The following is a 14889-nucleotide window of genomic DNA, read 5'->3' on the forward strand; positions in this document are numbered from 1 at the left end:
ACCCGCTCTTTTCTCTGCGCCCCTGCAAGAACCTTGATGGATCATATGGGGATGGCTATGGCGAGGAACTAAGTGAGGAACAACTCGCTGACAGTCAGTTCCTCACAGCTGAGGTCATCCATGTTGCTGTCGGGAAACTCGGGATGTCAGGGAAGGGGAAGTTGTGCATTGGATGGTCCGTGGACCGGACGAGGTGCTCTTGCTGCATGTTCTCGAAATTGAAAGTGTGGGAACCGCTTTATTAGAACGTGCTCACCTGGACAGGAAACGGCTGCCTGACATTTTGCTGTTGAGGTTGCGCCCCCATCCAGCATCGGCAGGCACGTCTCCCGGCTATTCTGGCCGAGCACTACCCAGCATTAACTTAGCAAACCCCTCGCATGCTCGCACCATACACGGGCGCGGCAATCAATCTGATCAATCACAGCTCTGCGTTAGCTGCGCAGGTTTCGGTCTCGCAAGAAAAAAGACGGGGGGACAACACGGTCCTTTATTGCAAAGCCGCCCATTCACTCTCTTGTCATCTAAACCTGAAGCAACCAACTTAATATCGCCGTCCAACCGTTTTCGTCTGCCAAACACCTCACCCGAGTCCGATCACAACTTCCAGTGCCCATCGGAGCCAGGTTGCATTTTATTCCACGATACAGAGTCGATGCCAAGTCCACCAACCAGTCGCTAGTAGTAGTCCCCCATCTCCCCGCCGTCATACCTCCTCGCCTGTCCCACCTCACCAACCCACACACATCACAATTTGCCCAGCAACATCCCAGCGAGAGAGTCTCTTTCTATCTGCGACTTCTTTGTCCAGTTTTTCTCTGCTTGGCTATGCTCTTGGGGCTTACTACATCCTTACAGATTCCGTTGTCCCCCAACCCCTCAGCCCCCTTTTCTTACTCGCTGCCTCTCTGGCCCCCTTTTCTCCACATTCAATACAGTCTCGATACAGTTTCCACTTTCCTCCATATACACCAGGCCCTTCCCGCGATAGCTACGTACCCTCGGTCTTCTGCCAAATTTGGGTCAAATCCATCGGATTGATTGCATGGCAATCTAGATGAATTGACGTCAATTCCGCTAGTTCACCTCAGCGGCCAGCCCCGACATCCACTGGTCTTCTGTCACTTCTGTGCTAGGACGACTTGACAGCAGGTGGCAGAGGTGCAGAGTTGCAGAGCACCAGACTTGACACTGGGGCTGCTCCAGTGGTGGTACGCTGCGCACCTGGTTTTGGCCGCCGCTCCTGACGGCGGGTACTACACTGTCAACACAACTGCCGCGCCTGTCTGGGTGGGTGTCTGGTACTGTCTGTTGTGTGCATCCAGAACAGCGGGAGCCGTCCGTGGAGAACGTGGAGAACAAGAAGGCCCTTTCTCCCGTGGCGTTGTACCTTGTGCGACTCTACACTGCCTTTCTCCCCCTCGTCCGTGTTCTCAAGGCGCTCCTGATCCCCTAAAAGGCCGAGACACGGCCCTCTACCTTTCCTCTCTGGGATCCCGCTAGTCTGGTCTGGTTCCACGATGCAGTGATGCAGCCTATGCACCCCGCGAGCCAGCCACGTTGCGCCTGCTCCCATGTCGAATTTTCAACATCGAGCAATGCACCATGACGGACTCTACTCGACGGCAGCTATACACGCTGACCATCACCATCACCAACATCACCATGCCATGCATCCTCCACAGACACAGCCGCCGATGATGGATCACTGCGTGACGACTTGCCCGTAAGTGACCGTCTCCCTTGCTCGCCGTTCGTCCTCGACGCCCTGACAGAACTAACTTGCACCCACCGTCTAGGTATGAGGAAAAGATAATACAGAATGGCGCAGTGGCACGTATGGTGCTCATGTTCATTCGGGAACTCGTCGAGCATTCCTCTCATCAACCACGGCAGAGTTATGCATGCCCCATGACGAGGTGCCACAGGCCCTTCCCCGGGCCGCTCCAACTCATTCAACACCTCCTATCCTGCTCGGAGGTTTCGACCGGCGAGTTCACCTGCGACAAGTGTAACCATTGGCACACATTTCCCACCAGCGATAAGGAATGGGAACAATGGGCGGCCGTGAAGACACAGCAAGCTTCTGGGAATGAGCAAGGGCAGGTGCGGAGGAAGCGGAGTCTTGGTTCGAAAATCAAGGGTTTTGCTACTCTGACCAAAAGAGATCCGCGCAAACAAAATCCCACCCCGGATATCCATTTCAAGACCGAGTACTCGATGGACAGTCGGCCGAGTACCGCGGCGTCCTCAACCCCAAGCACCACATTTACAAGCCGATGTTCTGAGCATCATCTGCATTACCAAACCCATGGCCACGGAAATCCCACGGCCTTTTCCACTCACCATAAGCCACCTTTGCTACCTGCGGGTGTACCAGCAATCGATGGCAATGGTTTGTTTTGGCCAGGGTTTAGTGCTGACCAACTTGGGAACATGCCTTCTAGTGTTCCATCTGTCACACCTTCATCTACACTGGACACCGGTTCTTCGAAGGCGATCTCCCAAAACACTTCTCAGACCACGCTGTTCACACCTAGCTTGAACGGATTCCCACCTCCTGTGGCGTCTGTCCAGGTCCCAACAACTATGGAACAGCAACAGCAGTATATGTTCGGCACACACGCATCGTTTAATGGAATACCATCTCCAGTATCCGCCCAGCCACCACCCTCCGCAATGGTGTTGGATGAACCCATAAACATGAACGGGGCAGACCTAACACCAACCGAACTTCGCTCGCCGGTATCAAATGAAAGCCTGAACCACGGCTGGTGGGGAAACAAGCTTGGAATCGAAACAGCCCGAGCAGTGCCTACTACCACCGGATCGGGTACCTGCTTCCAGATGCAGTCTCCGATTGGTGCCATTGATGGGATGATGACTAGAGACGTCACAAGCGGTCTTACAACGCCCACCTCGCCATGTCGACACGCATCACCGTTCTTCCCGATTCCGCAATCCTCCGCCCATCCGATGTCACGAGCTCTCAGCAACGAATCGATGCAAGCAGGCATGACGCCGGTTTACAACTCACCAGGGACAAACGCCAGTCATGTGGATTCCCTGTCACCGCAGACAGACCACGATCCTCACTCTCTGTCGCTCCGAACACCCTTTGAGCCGGCACCGGAGGATCTAGTCTGTGATGAGTGTCAATGGAAGCCCCGAGGCGTGAGGGAGAATTTGAAGGGGTATTTACGGAAGCATAAAAACACACACAAAGGGTTGAGGTTGTCGTGTGATGTGGTAGGTTGCACGAAGACGTTTAGTCGGTTGGATAATCTCAAGAAACATAAGAAGGATAAGCATGGGATCGAAGACTCGGCTACAGGGGCGACTTGTACGCAACCACCTCCAAAGCAGATGGTGGAGGAGTTTCATGGGCAACATCATCATGTGGAGGATGAGGCGGAGCATAAGCGGCCGGGAACGGTGGACTCGGAGGTACGGGATATGTCGGGAGATTATTCGATGCTTTGGCCGGCATTGCACTTTTGAGGGTGTGACAAATGGACGAGAGAGCTATTGCACATTCTGAATTGGACACCCGCCATACACGCTCATCAGCGTTTTCTTTTCTTTGAATATGTTTTGTTGAGTTGGGCTGGAAAATAATGGCCTTGCCCTCCGGTGGGGTTTGGCAGGAATGGGAATGGGAACGGACAGCAAAACGCATTTTCTTTTTCACTTTACATACATGTACTCTTGCAGATACCCAACAGTCTTTGATGGATTTGGGGTGAGATCCCCGACCGCAAAGTACTACTTACCTTACTGTTCTATTTTCTTGGATCTATGGCGTCAGCCTAGTTGTCATCGTTTGGTGGCGGATTGTCTCATCTCAGCTCTATGTGTTGGTTGTCTGTTTGATGTCTACAAGCCAAACAAGTAAGCGGCTTTGGATTTATCAAAATATAATAGGATATATGTTCTCTGAAAGGCATAAATCCGTGCTTGTTCATCCTGATTTAAGTTTGAAGACGTTTATGATAGGCCACTGGCCCCTAGCATAACCGCCACGCCGAGAACAGATGTCTTTAGATTGAGGCTCAAAAGGTTTCACATCCCAGCACTGCTCCCTTGGGATTGGTGGTTTATGAAGATGTATTCTTGGAGATCGTTCAAGTTTGATCCAACCAAAGCAAATCGACAATGAAGACCTAGGTGCAGTAGTCCGGTCGGCTACTAGCTCCGAAAGGTATAGGGGTGGCTGGGGAAGCTTTTGATTTTATCTAGCCTTTTATTCATATTGCCATCACGCTTAAGGTCCCCTTTCTGTATAAGCTTGGGATTGGCTGCAAAGGACTTGAGGCCAAGGCTGTGGCAAGTGCCCTTGGGTATTAGGATTCTGTTATCAAATTAATTGAAAATTAAGTTTTGCTCATGATGGTTCCTAAGGTATAACGGCCTCTTCTATAGTAATCGTTAGCTTGGGTTAACTAAAAAAGAATTCAAAATATTTAGCTGTGGCCAACGACTTAAAGGTACGGGAATGGGGTGGCTAATGATATTATTAGTTGATACAAAATATTGAATGACAAACGAAAAGGCGATATTGGATAGATAATTCGATCTTTGACTGTAACTTGGTGAAATTTCCAGCCCTTCTTTTACTATAATTCAATTCGACTATCTTGACCTTGGCCGAATCAAATTGACAATAATCTTCCAAAGCCCCCAAATCCCCAGGCCCAATCGTCCTCACTACTGGACTGCTTAAATCGTTGGTTGCTACTTATCGAGTCAGCATCTTGCAAATCGAAACCAATACAAAGATACATACAAAAGAAAAGCAAATAGCAAAACAAAGAAAGGCCGGTCTTACGGTGTGACGAAAAGACTATCGTAATCGGAGTCCCTGCATCTTCTCCACTGCTCATCAAGTTATCCTGGACTTGGCCGGGACCTTCATGGCGGGGCCACTCTTCCAAGACAACACAGCAATCCCGAAAGGTCGCAACCACATCGGTGACCGACCTGGGAAGCTGCTCACCGGCTTCTTCAAACTCCCTCACCAGTCGCAACATCATCGACAAGTTGGCCGCTAACCCGTCGGCGAAGGCAAGGATACCCGCGCCAGGCACAAGCCCATGACGGGTGGCTTTGGGGGTGGCCGGCTCAACCTCCCAGCCTGGACCGGGGTCGGGACCGGAAGCAGGGTCACCGGGAGAAGAAGCTGCATCCACGTGGCTCAAATCGGCGCCGAGGCCGGGCCGGAAACCAAGGATTCTGAACTGGGAGCTCCGCTAGCCGAGCTGGCCAGATCATCAGCTGAACGGGGAATCTGGTGACAAGTCCAGTTATGGGTTACTTAGCTTCCCCTGAGTGATTGGAAACCTGATGTAAACACATACCTCTACCGAGATCGCTCTCCTCCTCAGACCCGGATGTCCAGTCCGAGTCACTATCCCCGACGGTCATATCTCCGGTGACTTTCAACTCCTTCAAAAAGTCTTGCCATCTCTCTTTGCAGTCCGCAAGACGATAGTTGCCGCCGATTAATGATCCAACCCTGCCAAACTTGAGGGTGTCGTCAATGATCCTCAACATATACACCTGTGTGGGCCTCGCATTCAGCGGAAACCGGGGGCATTCGTTGCTGGCCAAGTAAAGCTTCCGATTGGTGAGAAATTTATCAAAAGTCGAGCGAAACCTGGCGTATAAGCGCGAGTACTCCAGCGTTGCTGCCACAATCTTGGAATGCCTTCTGTTCTTTCCGGTCGAGGGAAATGTTTTGCCGTTTTCGGACTCGCTTATGGGGTGTCGCAATAACAAGTGGCACCCCACCCTCTCTGCTGTTGTTGTTATTTTCATCATCATCTGAAAATAACTGTCACTGCGACGTTGAAATTAGCTTATCGTTTTCAGTAGCAGCAAACTATATATAAGCTAAGATATATCTAACGTTATAGACTAATGGGTCGAAAGAGTCTGGTGGAAACGGTGACGAATTTCGAAAATGAAATCAAATAGGGGTCTCAGGGATGGATACTTAAAGTAGTAGCTGTCCGACAAACTCTTCGAATGAACTATACAGCTCTCTATCTATGTGACGAACCCCTGTACAGAACCTCTGAAAGGGATACTCGGTTAAAGGCTACTTCTAACAATTGGTTCGGTGCAGCTAAACAGTGCATAACAAGATATCTCAATGTAAACACAAGATACCGTGAATACAAGCTGTGATTGCATACTGCGGAACTATCTACAAGCTATCTAGTTTCTCTGTATATATAGACCGATTATCACTTTTCACAAGTGACACCCGTGATAATTGTGAACCTCTTATTGGCTTATCCACTGATTGGCCGGGGTGGCGTTCTGCGCTCCGCATGTGTCAGCGTCGTGACACTAAGGACCACCATCCGTTGTGCACTGTTTAGCTACACCAAACCATTCATCTAGATTTTACCTTTAACTGTATGTCCCTTTCAGAGGTTCCGGATTGATACCCGAAAAGTGGGTCCCACACTTTCTTAAGGTGGGATGCTTGCTCACGGAACTCTCTTAATTTCATCATCCTTTTCTACACTTTATACAGTCACCCCAACGTTGAGTATTACGGATAGGGGTTCGTCACACAAGATCCTCCTTCCGTAGTCTATACAAAGCACCTCTCTGTTTAGAAATTCGTTTAGTATTTTTGTTTTGATAGCTTTGGATTTTAATTTGCACTATTGAAATCTGTAAATAAATTTAAGCGTAATAGTACTTCGTAGTACTTGCAAGATTGTGGCGGTTCCAGAGCCCAGTCTCTCTGAGAGTGATTCTCTGAAGGTTAGTCTGGGTTGTAAAAGGGTGTAGCCAAACCGGTGCACGGCAAGGTGCTGTCTCAACGGACAATACTATATACAGGGGTTAAGTGCCTGCTTACGTGCCTAGGTATCATCAAGAGGAATGTAGTACACCTGATGTGGCCCCTGATTCAAGCAGCTAATGTCGTAAGCAGGAACTATGTAACATAGAATTACACATACCTAGAATACTCGTTGGGGCTACAGGACCAACTGCCAATGATATGTAGGAGGTGGCCTACAGAACCAACTGCCAACGGTATGTTGGACCTCAGTTGGTTCTGTAAACCCAACGAGTGTCACCTTGCGATCCTTAACACAAAGCCCATGCTTGCCTTCGCACACCGCCGGAGCGAGCAGCAAAGAAGCCGTGAACGGGACTGTTGGAAGAACAAAAAAAAGTCTATGTGAACCAGGCGTGCTGCCCTTTTAAGTCGGGGGAGAAAGAAAGCCAGAAGTCAACAGAGCCTAGCAGAGCCCATCACAGCCCAGCATAGCCCAACAGCCAACAACTTGGACCTCGTCACCTCCACTGACCTTCGGAAAGTCATCAAGATGAAGCTCTCTAGCAGTCTTTTCTCCCTCACGGTAGCCGGTCTCGCCGCCGCCACTCCGTATGTTTCAATTCCATCCAACCCTATCCATGATTTTCAAACGATCACACACTTCCGTCGGACGCGTACATATACTGACATCTGTCGGATTCCTCTAGCGTCCCCGCGCACCTCGACATCCGCGCTGACGCCTGTACGTCAACATCTCGCCTTCTTACCTCTCTCGATTGACTGACAGTGTTGTTCTTGGACAGTCTGATACATGTCCGGGTGGGGCAACCCGAACTGCCAGGGCTCCTTCCTGTGGGCCTACCAGGGGACCGCCAACGCCTGCGTCAACGTCCGGACGCAGGCGGCGTCGATCGACTACGCCACTACCGTGTCCACACGAGTGGAATTGATCAACACCGCAAACTGCGGAATGGTGGGCCGTGGGCTCCTCACTGGACCCTCCGAATCCACAACTGACGAGTCCGGCTCCGTCGTGCAGGTGATCGAGGTCAAGGGCGACGGCGACAGCGCCGATGGCAGCGTCATCAAGAGGGATATAGAACAAATTTGTTATAACATCCCGGCCGGGGATCAAGCTTTCCGCGTTACATTGATCTGATAGGCGAGGAGCCGCGCGGCAGGGTTCCATGGGGGGATATGATTGATGGCAGTTACATTCAACAGATCTCGGTCCGTTTCTTGGTAGACAGATGTTGGTGCTGGTAGGACTTAAGGCAGCAAGAACATCCTGTATCTAGGAATTGCAAGTACACGTCATGTCACAGACAGTCTCGAAAAGCTCATCTTATCTTTTTTATGCAGCACTGGCATCCATGACGCTCTTTGTAGTGAGATATAGACGATGACGATGCGGTATCGCCTTATAAGAGCTCCAATGAGTACCGGCTCCAGGGTTGCTTAATTAAATTCTATGGTGTATCCGGAGCATATACCCCCCCACTTGCTTTCATTCACGTGGTCCTTGTTTCCTAGGTATCTACATGCCTGGTGGCCAGACACCGTACGTTCTGGCCTGTTGAATTCATGTCCAAGACTATCGGTGGTGATATACCGTAGGCAGCATAGCAACATTGCTCAAGAAAAATGCAGAGTGCAGCCAATCGTTCTTGAAACATCACTGTTGACAAGGCCTAACTCCGTAAGACTAGCAATTGCCTTTCTACCTCAGGCCTGTCAATACCATGACATTCTCCGACACAGCAGCCCGCCTAACAATCCAAGTCATTGCTAGGAATGACCTCAGAGATCCGCGACTCAACAGTGATGGAGCGGTCGTCGTTCACAACAAACCGTCCATTTCCAACAAACGTCTTGTACTGCAGGTGCTTGTATTTGGGGTCACCGGATTGGAAGGTATGGTATGTTGCTTGAACATGGCGTTAAAACGCAGGTCTACATGTCACCACAGTGATCGAGATTGAGTAGAGCACTTACAAGAGATTCCAAACGGGAATGTCTTTGCGTTTTCGTCACCAGCCCACATGTCGAGGACCGGCTTGCTGAAGACGCCTGTGCCTGTGTACTCAGAGCTCAGGATCTATTACGTCTGCTGTTTAGTGCCACTTCTACTTCCAGTTGCAGATATGACTCCTGGCTGGGAACTTACGGCACCGTCCTTGGTTCTACAACAACTGTAAGCAGACAATTCCGTCCAATATAAGTGAAAGATTGGACCTTACTTGATGAGGAGCTTCAGGTTGGGAATGGCATGCTCTCCGTCTGGCTCGTTCAAGAGCCAGTCTGCGCCGTAGACAATCTCGCCGTCGACAGGACAATCGTAGCCCTCAGCTGTCGTCAGGGTGCCGGTTCCGGTTTCCTGTTAACATGTAACACAAAGACTCAGCACCCAAAAGATTCCCGGACTTGAGTCATATTCATACGAACCACGAGAGATAGGTTTTGGCCAGAACCCACGGTTCCCACCTTCAAAATGTTGCCAATGTTGATCTGCAAACTCCGGTTAGTGTGCTTTCACGACCATGGGAATTGTTGCCAGAGTTGAACTCACCTTCAAGATGTAAGCAGGCTTCAACCGGGGATAGCCCGGAAGCTGCTTGATCTCACGAGCTGTGGAATGGTGACTGAGGAGCTTGAGGGACATCTTGGACGCTTGGGATTGACTCCGGGTTCGCGTTCGAAGGATACAAGGTGCGTTGGCCAACTTTGAAAAGCTTTGTAGGCTGAAGCATCCCTAATAATCACCATCTGCAGCGCTTGGAATATCCGTTATACTTTCTTTCCTATTTTAGTTTAGGTGATCCGAGGTTGCAGATGTGACGCTGACCGATGCCCAAGGCCTGAAAGAAACTCGGCTTATTCCTACCTGTTTAAGCAAAAAAGACGGTATTCGATTGGTTCCAGGACGACTGAGATGGTCAAACACTTGACATTTACGGCGATTTCTGCTGTAACGATGTGATTTGTAACTCTATGCCGGAGGGCAAAGATCACGCAATGTTTCGAGAGATCGTGCCAGGTTTTCTGCGAGCATCCAAGAATTGTGGGGCACCCGGGAGATGTAGATTAACATCATTTTGCAAAGTGAGTCAATGTTTTCAGGTTTGTGTGGAATCTGCATCTTTACGTAATGTAGGCTTGATTACCTATGGAAAGGTCGGCTGTGTACTAATGGACTACCTATGCTTTCTTGGTGGCGAAGATCAACACAAGTGGTGTTTCCAGGCTCGCCTTCTTTCCATTCAATGCAGCCTCCAAAGCATCCCAAAGGTCCTGGATATCCGCCTCTGGGATTCGTGGCACCCATGTTGCGAGGTAACCCTTCAGCCAGTCAAGACCTTGCTCGTCATACCAGTCTTTATCGCCTTCCAACCAGATTGCCTCCTCATCGCCTCTGACTCTACTCTCAGCCAACCTGTCATCAATCTGGAAAGGCACAGTGCTCCCTCCTGAGTTGATGTACACCCTCTTGACACTTCCCCATTCCGCCTCAGGGAGTCCGATGCACTGAAACCCTGAGTTAACAATGCCGAAAGCATGATCGTACAGCTCTCCCTGGGCCCGTTCGGCATAAGCCCGCCAAATTTGCCTCCAGATCTTCTGGGCTGGCTCGTTGCCGACGATCCTGGGCACGGTGTAGTAAGTGATGGCGAGGGTGCCGCCAGCCTTGAGGACTCTGCCGAATTCTTTGACGGCCACGTCAACGTTTGTCCAGTGCATCATCTCACAGGCCGTGACCAAATCCACTGTCCCGGACTGGACAGAGCTTTTCTCTGCGCCCTCCTGTAGAAAGGTGAATTTGGACGCTGGAAGCCTAGACTGCTCGACAAGAAGTTTCCGAGCGAGTGTGGTGTAGCCATCGTTGGGGTCCGAGACGATCACTTTGTTGAAACGGGAGGCCAAGTTTGAGGAGACAATGCCGCAGCCGGCTCCAATATCTTGGGCCGTTGTTGAAGTCGCCTGGGGCTTCTGAAAGTGATATTCGTAGATGCGGCCGAAGAAAGACTGTGGGTACACGGGGCGGAAGGAGAGGTATTCGGACCAGTTGGCGCCTTCCTTTACTGAGAAGCCGGGCTCCGCAGCAGGAGCCGGTTTGTTTGTCTCAAGGACTGTTGCCATATTGAAATGCTGCGTCGAAGTGATGGGGTTCTGTGCTGGAGGTGGCTGTGCTGCGTCCGCGAGAATCACAGGATCGAGATCAGCTTGCGCGCATTTCTATCGCCAGCTTATCTGGATCGAACAGTTCATTTATTTGGTACACTAAACTCATGATGTTGCCAATATCGCGGAATTACGTCTTTTGTCGGAATATTACTACCTGTTTCATTGATGTCCGGCAACCAACGAGCAGGCTGCTCCGAAATCGGTGATCCTTCAATGCCGATTCAGGCAATGCCAACGCCGGAGGAAGATAACTGCATGCATGTATGTTATTTTGCCCTCGTGTGTTTACTTTACTTATGGATGGAATCAAACCCATCTTTTTGGTTGCCGATCGAGCAATTATTGATACTCACCTTCAACACTTTGACTTCTATCCTCGAGCCTTCTAGCAGCCCGTAACAATGACAACTGTTGCCCCAGCTATTGACCCCAAGTCCGTGGACTGGACAAATGGCATGAAGAAGGCGCCTCGAAATGTCGCGTGGTATCAAGCAACGCTCAACCGTGTTCCCGACACTGCTCTTCAGATCTTTCGGGAATATTCCAAGATCCCCGACGAAAAGATTCTTGACCATATCCACACCATCAGAGACCAAGCGTGGGAAATGTAAGCATCAAATACACCCCCTGAAACTATTGTTTGGCTGACTCTTCCAGTCTCCCTTATCCATGCATCGGCGTCTTCCGATTCCTAGACTTCCCTGCCTGTTTATCCCCTGCCTACCCCGAGGTCTTGGAGCGTGTCCGCGCTGGAGAAACCTTCCTTGACCTCGGTTGCTGTTTTGGACAGGACATCCGGAAACTGGTGCATGATGGAGCACCATCGGACAACATCATCGGTGTCGACACAGAATCTCGATTCATCGACCTCGGCTACGAGCTTTTCGGTGACCGGGAGCGGCTAAAGGTCCACTTTTGCACCGGAGATGTCTTTGCTGAGGATTTCCTGGCCGAGTATCGTGGCAGAGTCGACATCATCTTCCTCGGATCCTTCTTGCATCTGTTCAGCTTTGAGCAACAGGTCGCCATTGTTGCACAGTTGGACAAGCTTTTGAGACCAAAGGCGGGCTCTTTGGTGTTTGGGAGACACATGGCTACAGAAGAGAAGGGGGGCGTGCTGCGCAGAAATGCGCTTGGGTGGGATTTGTACCATCACAGCTCTGAAACAATCAAGCAATTGTGGGACACGGCTCCAGATGGCAAGTGGGATGTTTCTTCGACGCTTGTGCCATACAAGTCCGAAGGCTGGGATAATGGGGTTAATTGGCAGGGGGGCAATGATGTTAGACAGCAATACTTCAGCGCCAAAAGGCTTTAGCGTACCTGCCTCAATAACAAGTCAAGTGTTCGCTACATGATCAAACAAAACATTTTAATTGATGAGTTTCCTCAGTCGGGTATGTTCTCGAGTTGGCGTTTTGTAGGGCTAGGTGTTTAGGCGCATACCTTAGGTACCTTATGAAGCTGCCAGTTCGAGACGTATAAATTGGCATTAGGGAGTATGAGGGCTTAAATCTCTAAGAACGGCAACGAAACTCCCAAAACTTCATGGGGTCTATATGATCGGATTAACAAACTGTATTTATCAAATGACTGATATTCTATTTCAAGCTCTACACCGCCAAGACATCACTTTTCCTTTGCCAATGCCGTGGCAATATCACGCAGTTCACCTTTCATCAGCTTGCCTGTGTGATTGAAAGGCAACTCGTCCGGGATGCCACCTCCATCTCCGAGCCAAAAGAACCGTTCTGGCATCTTATGAGGAGCAACCTTGTTTCGGAGCCAAAGCTTGAGCTCTCTTTCGCCAAGTTTGCTTCCAGACTCACGCTTGACAAACACGCCCACAATCTCACCCCAGTACTCATCGGGAATGCCAATGCAAGCAGCCGCAACAATACCAGGGTGTTTCTCCAGAGCTGCCTCGACATCTGCTGGGAAGATGTTCTCTCCGCCTGGGTAGTCTTTTTGTCAGTAAAATTTACATCATGAAGTTGATGGCGTGACCCAGGCCTACCTCGTTTAATCATATCCTTGACTCTTCCCCTGATAGTGCACCGACCTGCTGCGTTTATAGACACAAGATCGCCCGTTCGCAACCAAGCCCGACCTTGTGCATCACGGACCAAAGCTTGATCCGTCTTCGCTGGGTTCTTGTAGTATCCTTTGAAGACAAGGTATCCGAAAATGAGCAGCTCGCCAGGGACACCGGCAGGGAGCACATTTAATTTGCTGTCGACAACCCGAGCATAACTGTGCGGCAACAGAGTGCCCACAGAAGTGTGATCGTCAAGCAGTGACACCCGTGACGGGTCCGTCAAAAATACCATGCAGGACAACTCTGTCATGCCTACTCTTGATGTCAGTTCAAACTCACCATTTGCGATTTCTCGGGCCGGGGGGTGTCCATACCGTAACCGTAAGCAAGTCCAGTAAACCCAAACACTTCATCGAGACGCTTGATCCAACTACGTGAGAGGGTTGAACCTGCCACAATGCCAGTCCGCAGACGAAAGTTAGATGCATGTTTCGCAGCATCCGGATGGTCCAGCAAAGCTTGAAACATGGTGGCCACGCCGTGGATCACCGTGCACCTCTCTTCCGAAAGCGCCTCAAGGCTCGCGCCTGCGAGGAAGACATCCGACGGGATCACAGCTGCGCCGCCATACATGATAGGTGCAATGATGCCACAGATCAGTGCAAAACAGTGAAATAGTGGCGCCAGGCAGCAGGTAGAGTCGTCCGGTGTGTATCCGAGCCGATTTCCCACCAGCCAGGCATTGCTGATCAGGTTCCTGTTCTTCGCGTTAGCTGTTTGAGACTCCTCGGATCCCTGTTGCGCATCTGCCTACCGGTGTGATAACATCGCCGCCTTTCTCGGACCAGTGGTTCCACTCGTAAATTGCACGCAAAATGTGTCATTCGGGTCCGATTTTGCCCAATACTGGGCCAGCAGGCCGTCTTCTTGACTATGGCTTGAGCCACGCTGGAGAAATTCATCCCATGGAACAACCCCTTGAGCTATAGTCTCAACCGCTGTAACAGCCGGCAACCGGACAATGAGCGGACTCTGCGCCTTGAGCTGCGTGAGCTCTGCGAGAAGCCCACTATTCTTGCGATACCCGATCCTGTCGGCGACGAAAATAACGGTGGGCTCTGTGGGTTGTGTTAGATCACTGGGATAACTAGGCAAGCTAGTTTATAACCTTACCAAGAAGCTCCACCGCAGACATTACCTCCTCTGTAGTAAATGTCGGGTTGATGATGGAGAATACGGCACCTATCGCACCCGTGGCGAAGAACAGCTTAGCGTACTCGAGGGTGTTGCCCGCAAGGACAATCACATGGTCACCCGGACGCACGCCATGATGTAGCAGGCTGTTTGCAATATCCCGGCAATCTTTGTGTAGCTCTTGATAGTTTACACGGCTGTTCTGCCATCGAGACACAATCGCTACTCTTTCCGGGTATTCCTGTGCTTGCCTGTCCAGCAGTCGGCCAATATTGAAATCCGGCAGCGGTGGGGACGGGGGTGCCTTGAACGTGACACCCTGAAGGTCTTCTGAGAACATCGTAGAGGCAGTATTTGAGAATAGCTGATCCATAATTATGCGCGTTGCCGTGGAACAGAAAGGCGAGGCTTCGTCATCGTCAACATACCTCCATTCATATGAGGCCTGCGTAGCCGTCCGTTCCGCATAGCATCTCCGTGATGGCGAAAGCTATGCTGCACTGTAGCCGGCATTTTCTTACCATCTCTGTCAGCGTGTCCGCTCTTCGATCGGTCCCATCGCTTAGGCACGTAAGCTGACCGAACAATAGGGCGGGGAGCAAGGGTTATTTGCAGGGGGCAAATCCATCACGGCTTTTGTGTTACCCCTTTAGGAACCTAAAACATAGCACCG

General features: G+C 50.6%; 7 protein-coding genes across 7 annotated transcripts; 3 read left to right on the forward strand and 4 right to left on the reverse strand.

The window, feature by feature from the left end:
- Nucleotides 1-5: 5 nt before the first annotated feature.
- On the forward strand, nt 6-3950 carry QC763_116500 (uncharacterized protein). The gene is made up of 2 exons (XM_062908220.1): nt 6-1726; nt 1800-3950. The coding sequence occupies exons 1-2, from the start codon at nt 1575-1577 to the stop codon at nt 3499-3501; spliced, it is 1854 nt and encodes a 617-aa protein (XP_062771279.1). The 5' UTR covers nt 6-1574; the 3' UTR covers nt 3502-3950.
- A 702-nt stretch (nt 3951-4652) lies between these two features.
- On the reverse strand, nt 4653-5817 carry QC763_116505 (uncharacterized protein; the record flags this gene model as incomplete). Its single annotated transcript, XM_062908221.1, has 2 exons — nt 4653-5179; nt 5358-5817. 2 exons carry the CDS (start codon nt 5815-5817, stop codon nt 4653-4655), a joined length of 987 nt encoding a protein of 328 aa, XP_062771280.1.
- Nucleotides 5818-7613: 1796 nt separating this feature from the next.
- Nucleotides 7614-7961, forward strand: QC763_0019380 (uncharacterized protein; the record flags this gene model as incomplete). The annotated part of the gene is made up of 1 exon (XM_062905374.1): nt 7614-7961. The coding sequence occupies one exon, from the start codon at nt 7614-7616 to the stop codon at nt 7959-7961; it is 348 nt and encodes a 115-aa protein (XP_062771281.1).
- Nucleotides 7962-8571: 610 nt separating this feature from the next.
- Nucleotides 8572-9560, reverse strand: QC763_0019390 (uncharacterized protein; the record flags this gene model as incomplete). Its single annotated transcript, XM_062905375.1, has 6 exons — nt 9372-9560; nt 9248-9310; nt 9043-9179; nt 8970-8985; nt 8798-8900; nt 8572-8729 (listed from the first exon to the last, which is right to left on the reverse strand). The coding sequence occupies exons 1-6, from the start codon at nt 9462-9464 to the stop codon at nt 8572-8574; spliced, it is 570 nt and encodes a 189-aa protein (XP_062771282.1). The 5' UTR covers nt 9465-9560.
- A 440-nt stretch (nt 9561-10000) lies between these two features.
- QC763_0019400 (uncharacterized protein) lies at nt 10001-10939 on the reverse strand (the record flags this gene model as incomplete). The annotated part of the gene is made up of 1 exon (XM_062905376.1): nt 10001-10939. One exon carries the CDS (start codon nt 10937-10939, stop codon nt 10001-10003), a length of 939 nt encoding a protein of 312 aa, XP_062771283.1.
- Nucleotides 10940-11209: 270 nt separating this feature from the next.
- QC763_0019410 (uncharacterized protein) lies at nt 11210-12302 on the forward strand (the record flags this gene model as incomplete). Its single annotated transcript, XM_062905377.1, has 2 exons — nt 11210-11591; nt 11642-12302. The coding sequence occupies exons 1-2, from the start codon at nt 11386-11388 to the stop codon at nt 12300-12302; spliced, it is 867 nt and encodes a 288-aa protein (XP_062771284.1). The 5' UTR covers nt 11210-11385.
- A 238-nt stretch (nt 12303-12540) lies between these two features.
- QC763_0019420 (putative NRPS-like protein biosynthetic cluster) lies at nt 12541-14760 on the reverse strand. The gene is made up of 5 exons (XM_062905378.1): nt 14196-14760; nt 13837-14140; nt 13397-13779; nt 13002-13334; nt 12541-12939 (listed from the first exon to the last, which is right to left on the reverse strand). The coding sequence occupies exons 1-5, from the start codon at nt 14587-14589 to the stop codon at nt 12614-12616; spliced, it is 1740 nt and encodes a 579-aa protein (XP_062771285.1). The 5' UTR covers nt 14590-14760; the 3' UTR covers nt 12541-12613.
- Between the last annotated feature and the right edge of the window lie 129 nt (nt 14761-14889).

This window comes from Podospora pseudopauciseta, chromosome 1 (assembly GCF_035222475.1).
Source record: "Podospora pseudopauciseta strain CBS 411.78 chromosome 1, whole genome shotgun sequence".
Classification (NCBI taxonomy): domain Eukaryota; kingdom Fungi; phylum Ascomycota; class Sordariomycetes; order Sordariales; family Podosporaceae; genus Podospora; species Podospora pseudopauciseta.

Excerpts from the sequence above, each read along its gene's own strand:
- QC763_116500 (XM_062908220.1), top strand. The coding sequence starts at position 1,575 with ATGTCGAATTTTCAACATCGAGCAATGCACCATGACGGACTCTACTCG. Across the intron at positions 1,727-1,799 it reads CACTGCGTGACGACTTGCCC|GTATGAGGAAAAGATAATAC; the intron begins GTAAGTGACCGT and ends CCCACCGTCTAG.
- QC763_0019420 (XM_062905378.1), bottom strand. The coding sequence starts at position 14,589 with ATGGATCAGCTATTCTCAAATACTGCCTCTACGATGTTCTCAGAAGAC. Across the intron at positions 14,141-14,195 it reads GTCTGCGGTGGAGCTTCTTG|AGCCCACCGTTATTTTCGTC; the intron begins GTAAGGTTATAA and ends CACAACCCACAG. Across the intron at positions 12,940-13,001 it reads CAAGGATATGATTAAACGAG|GCGGAGAGAACATCTTCCCA; the intron begins GTAGGCCTGGGT and ends AAGACTACCCAG.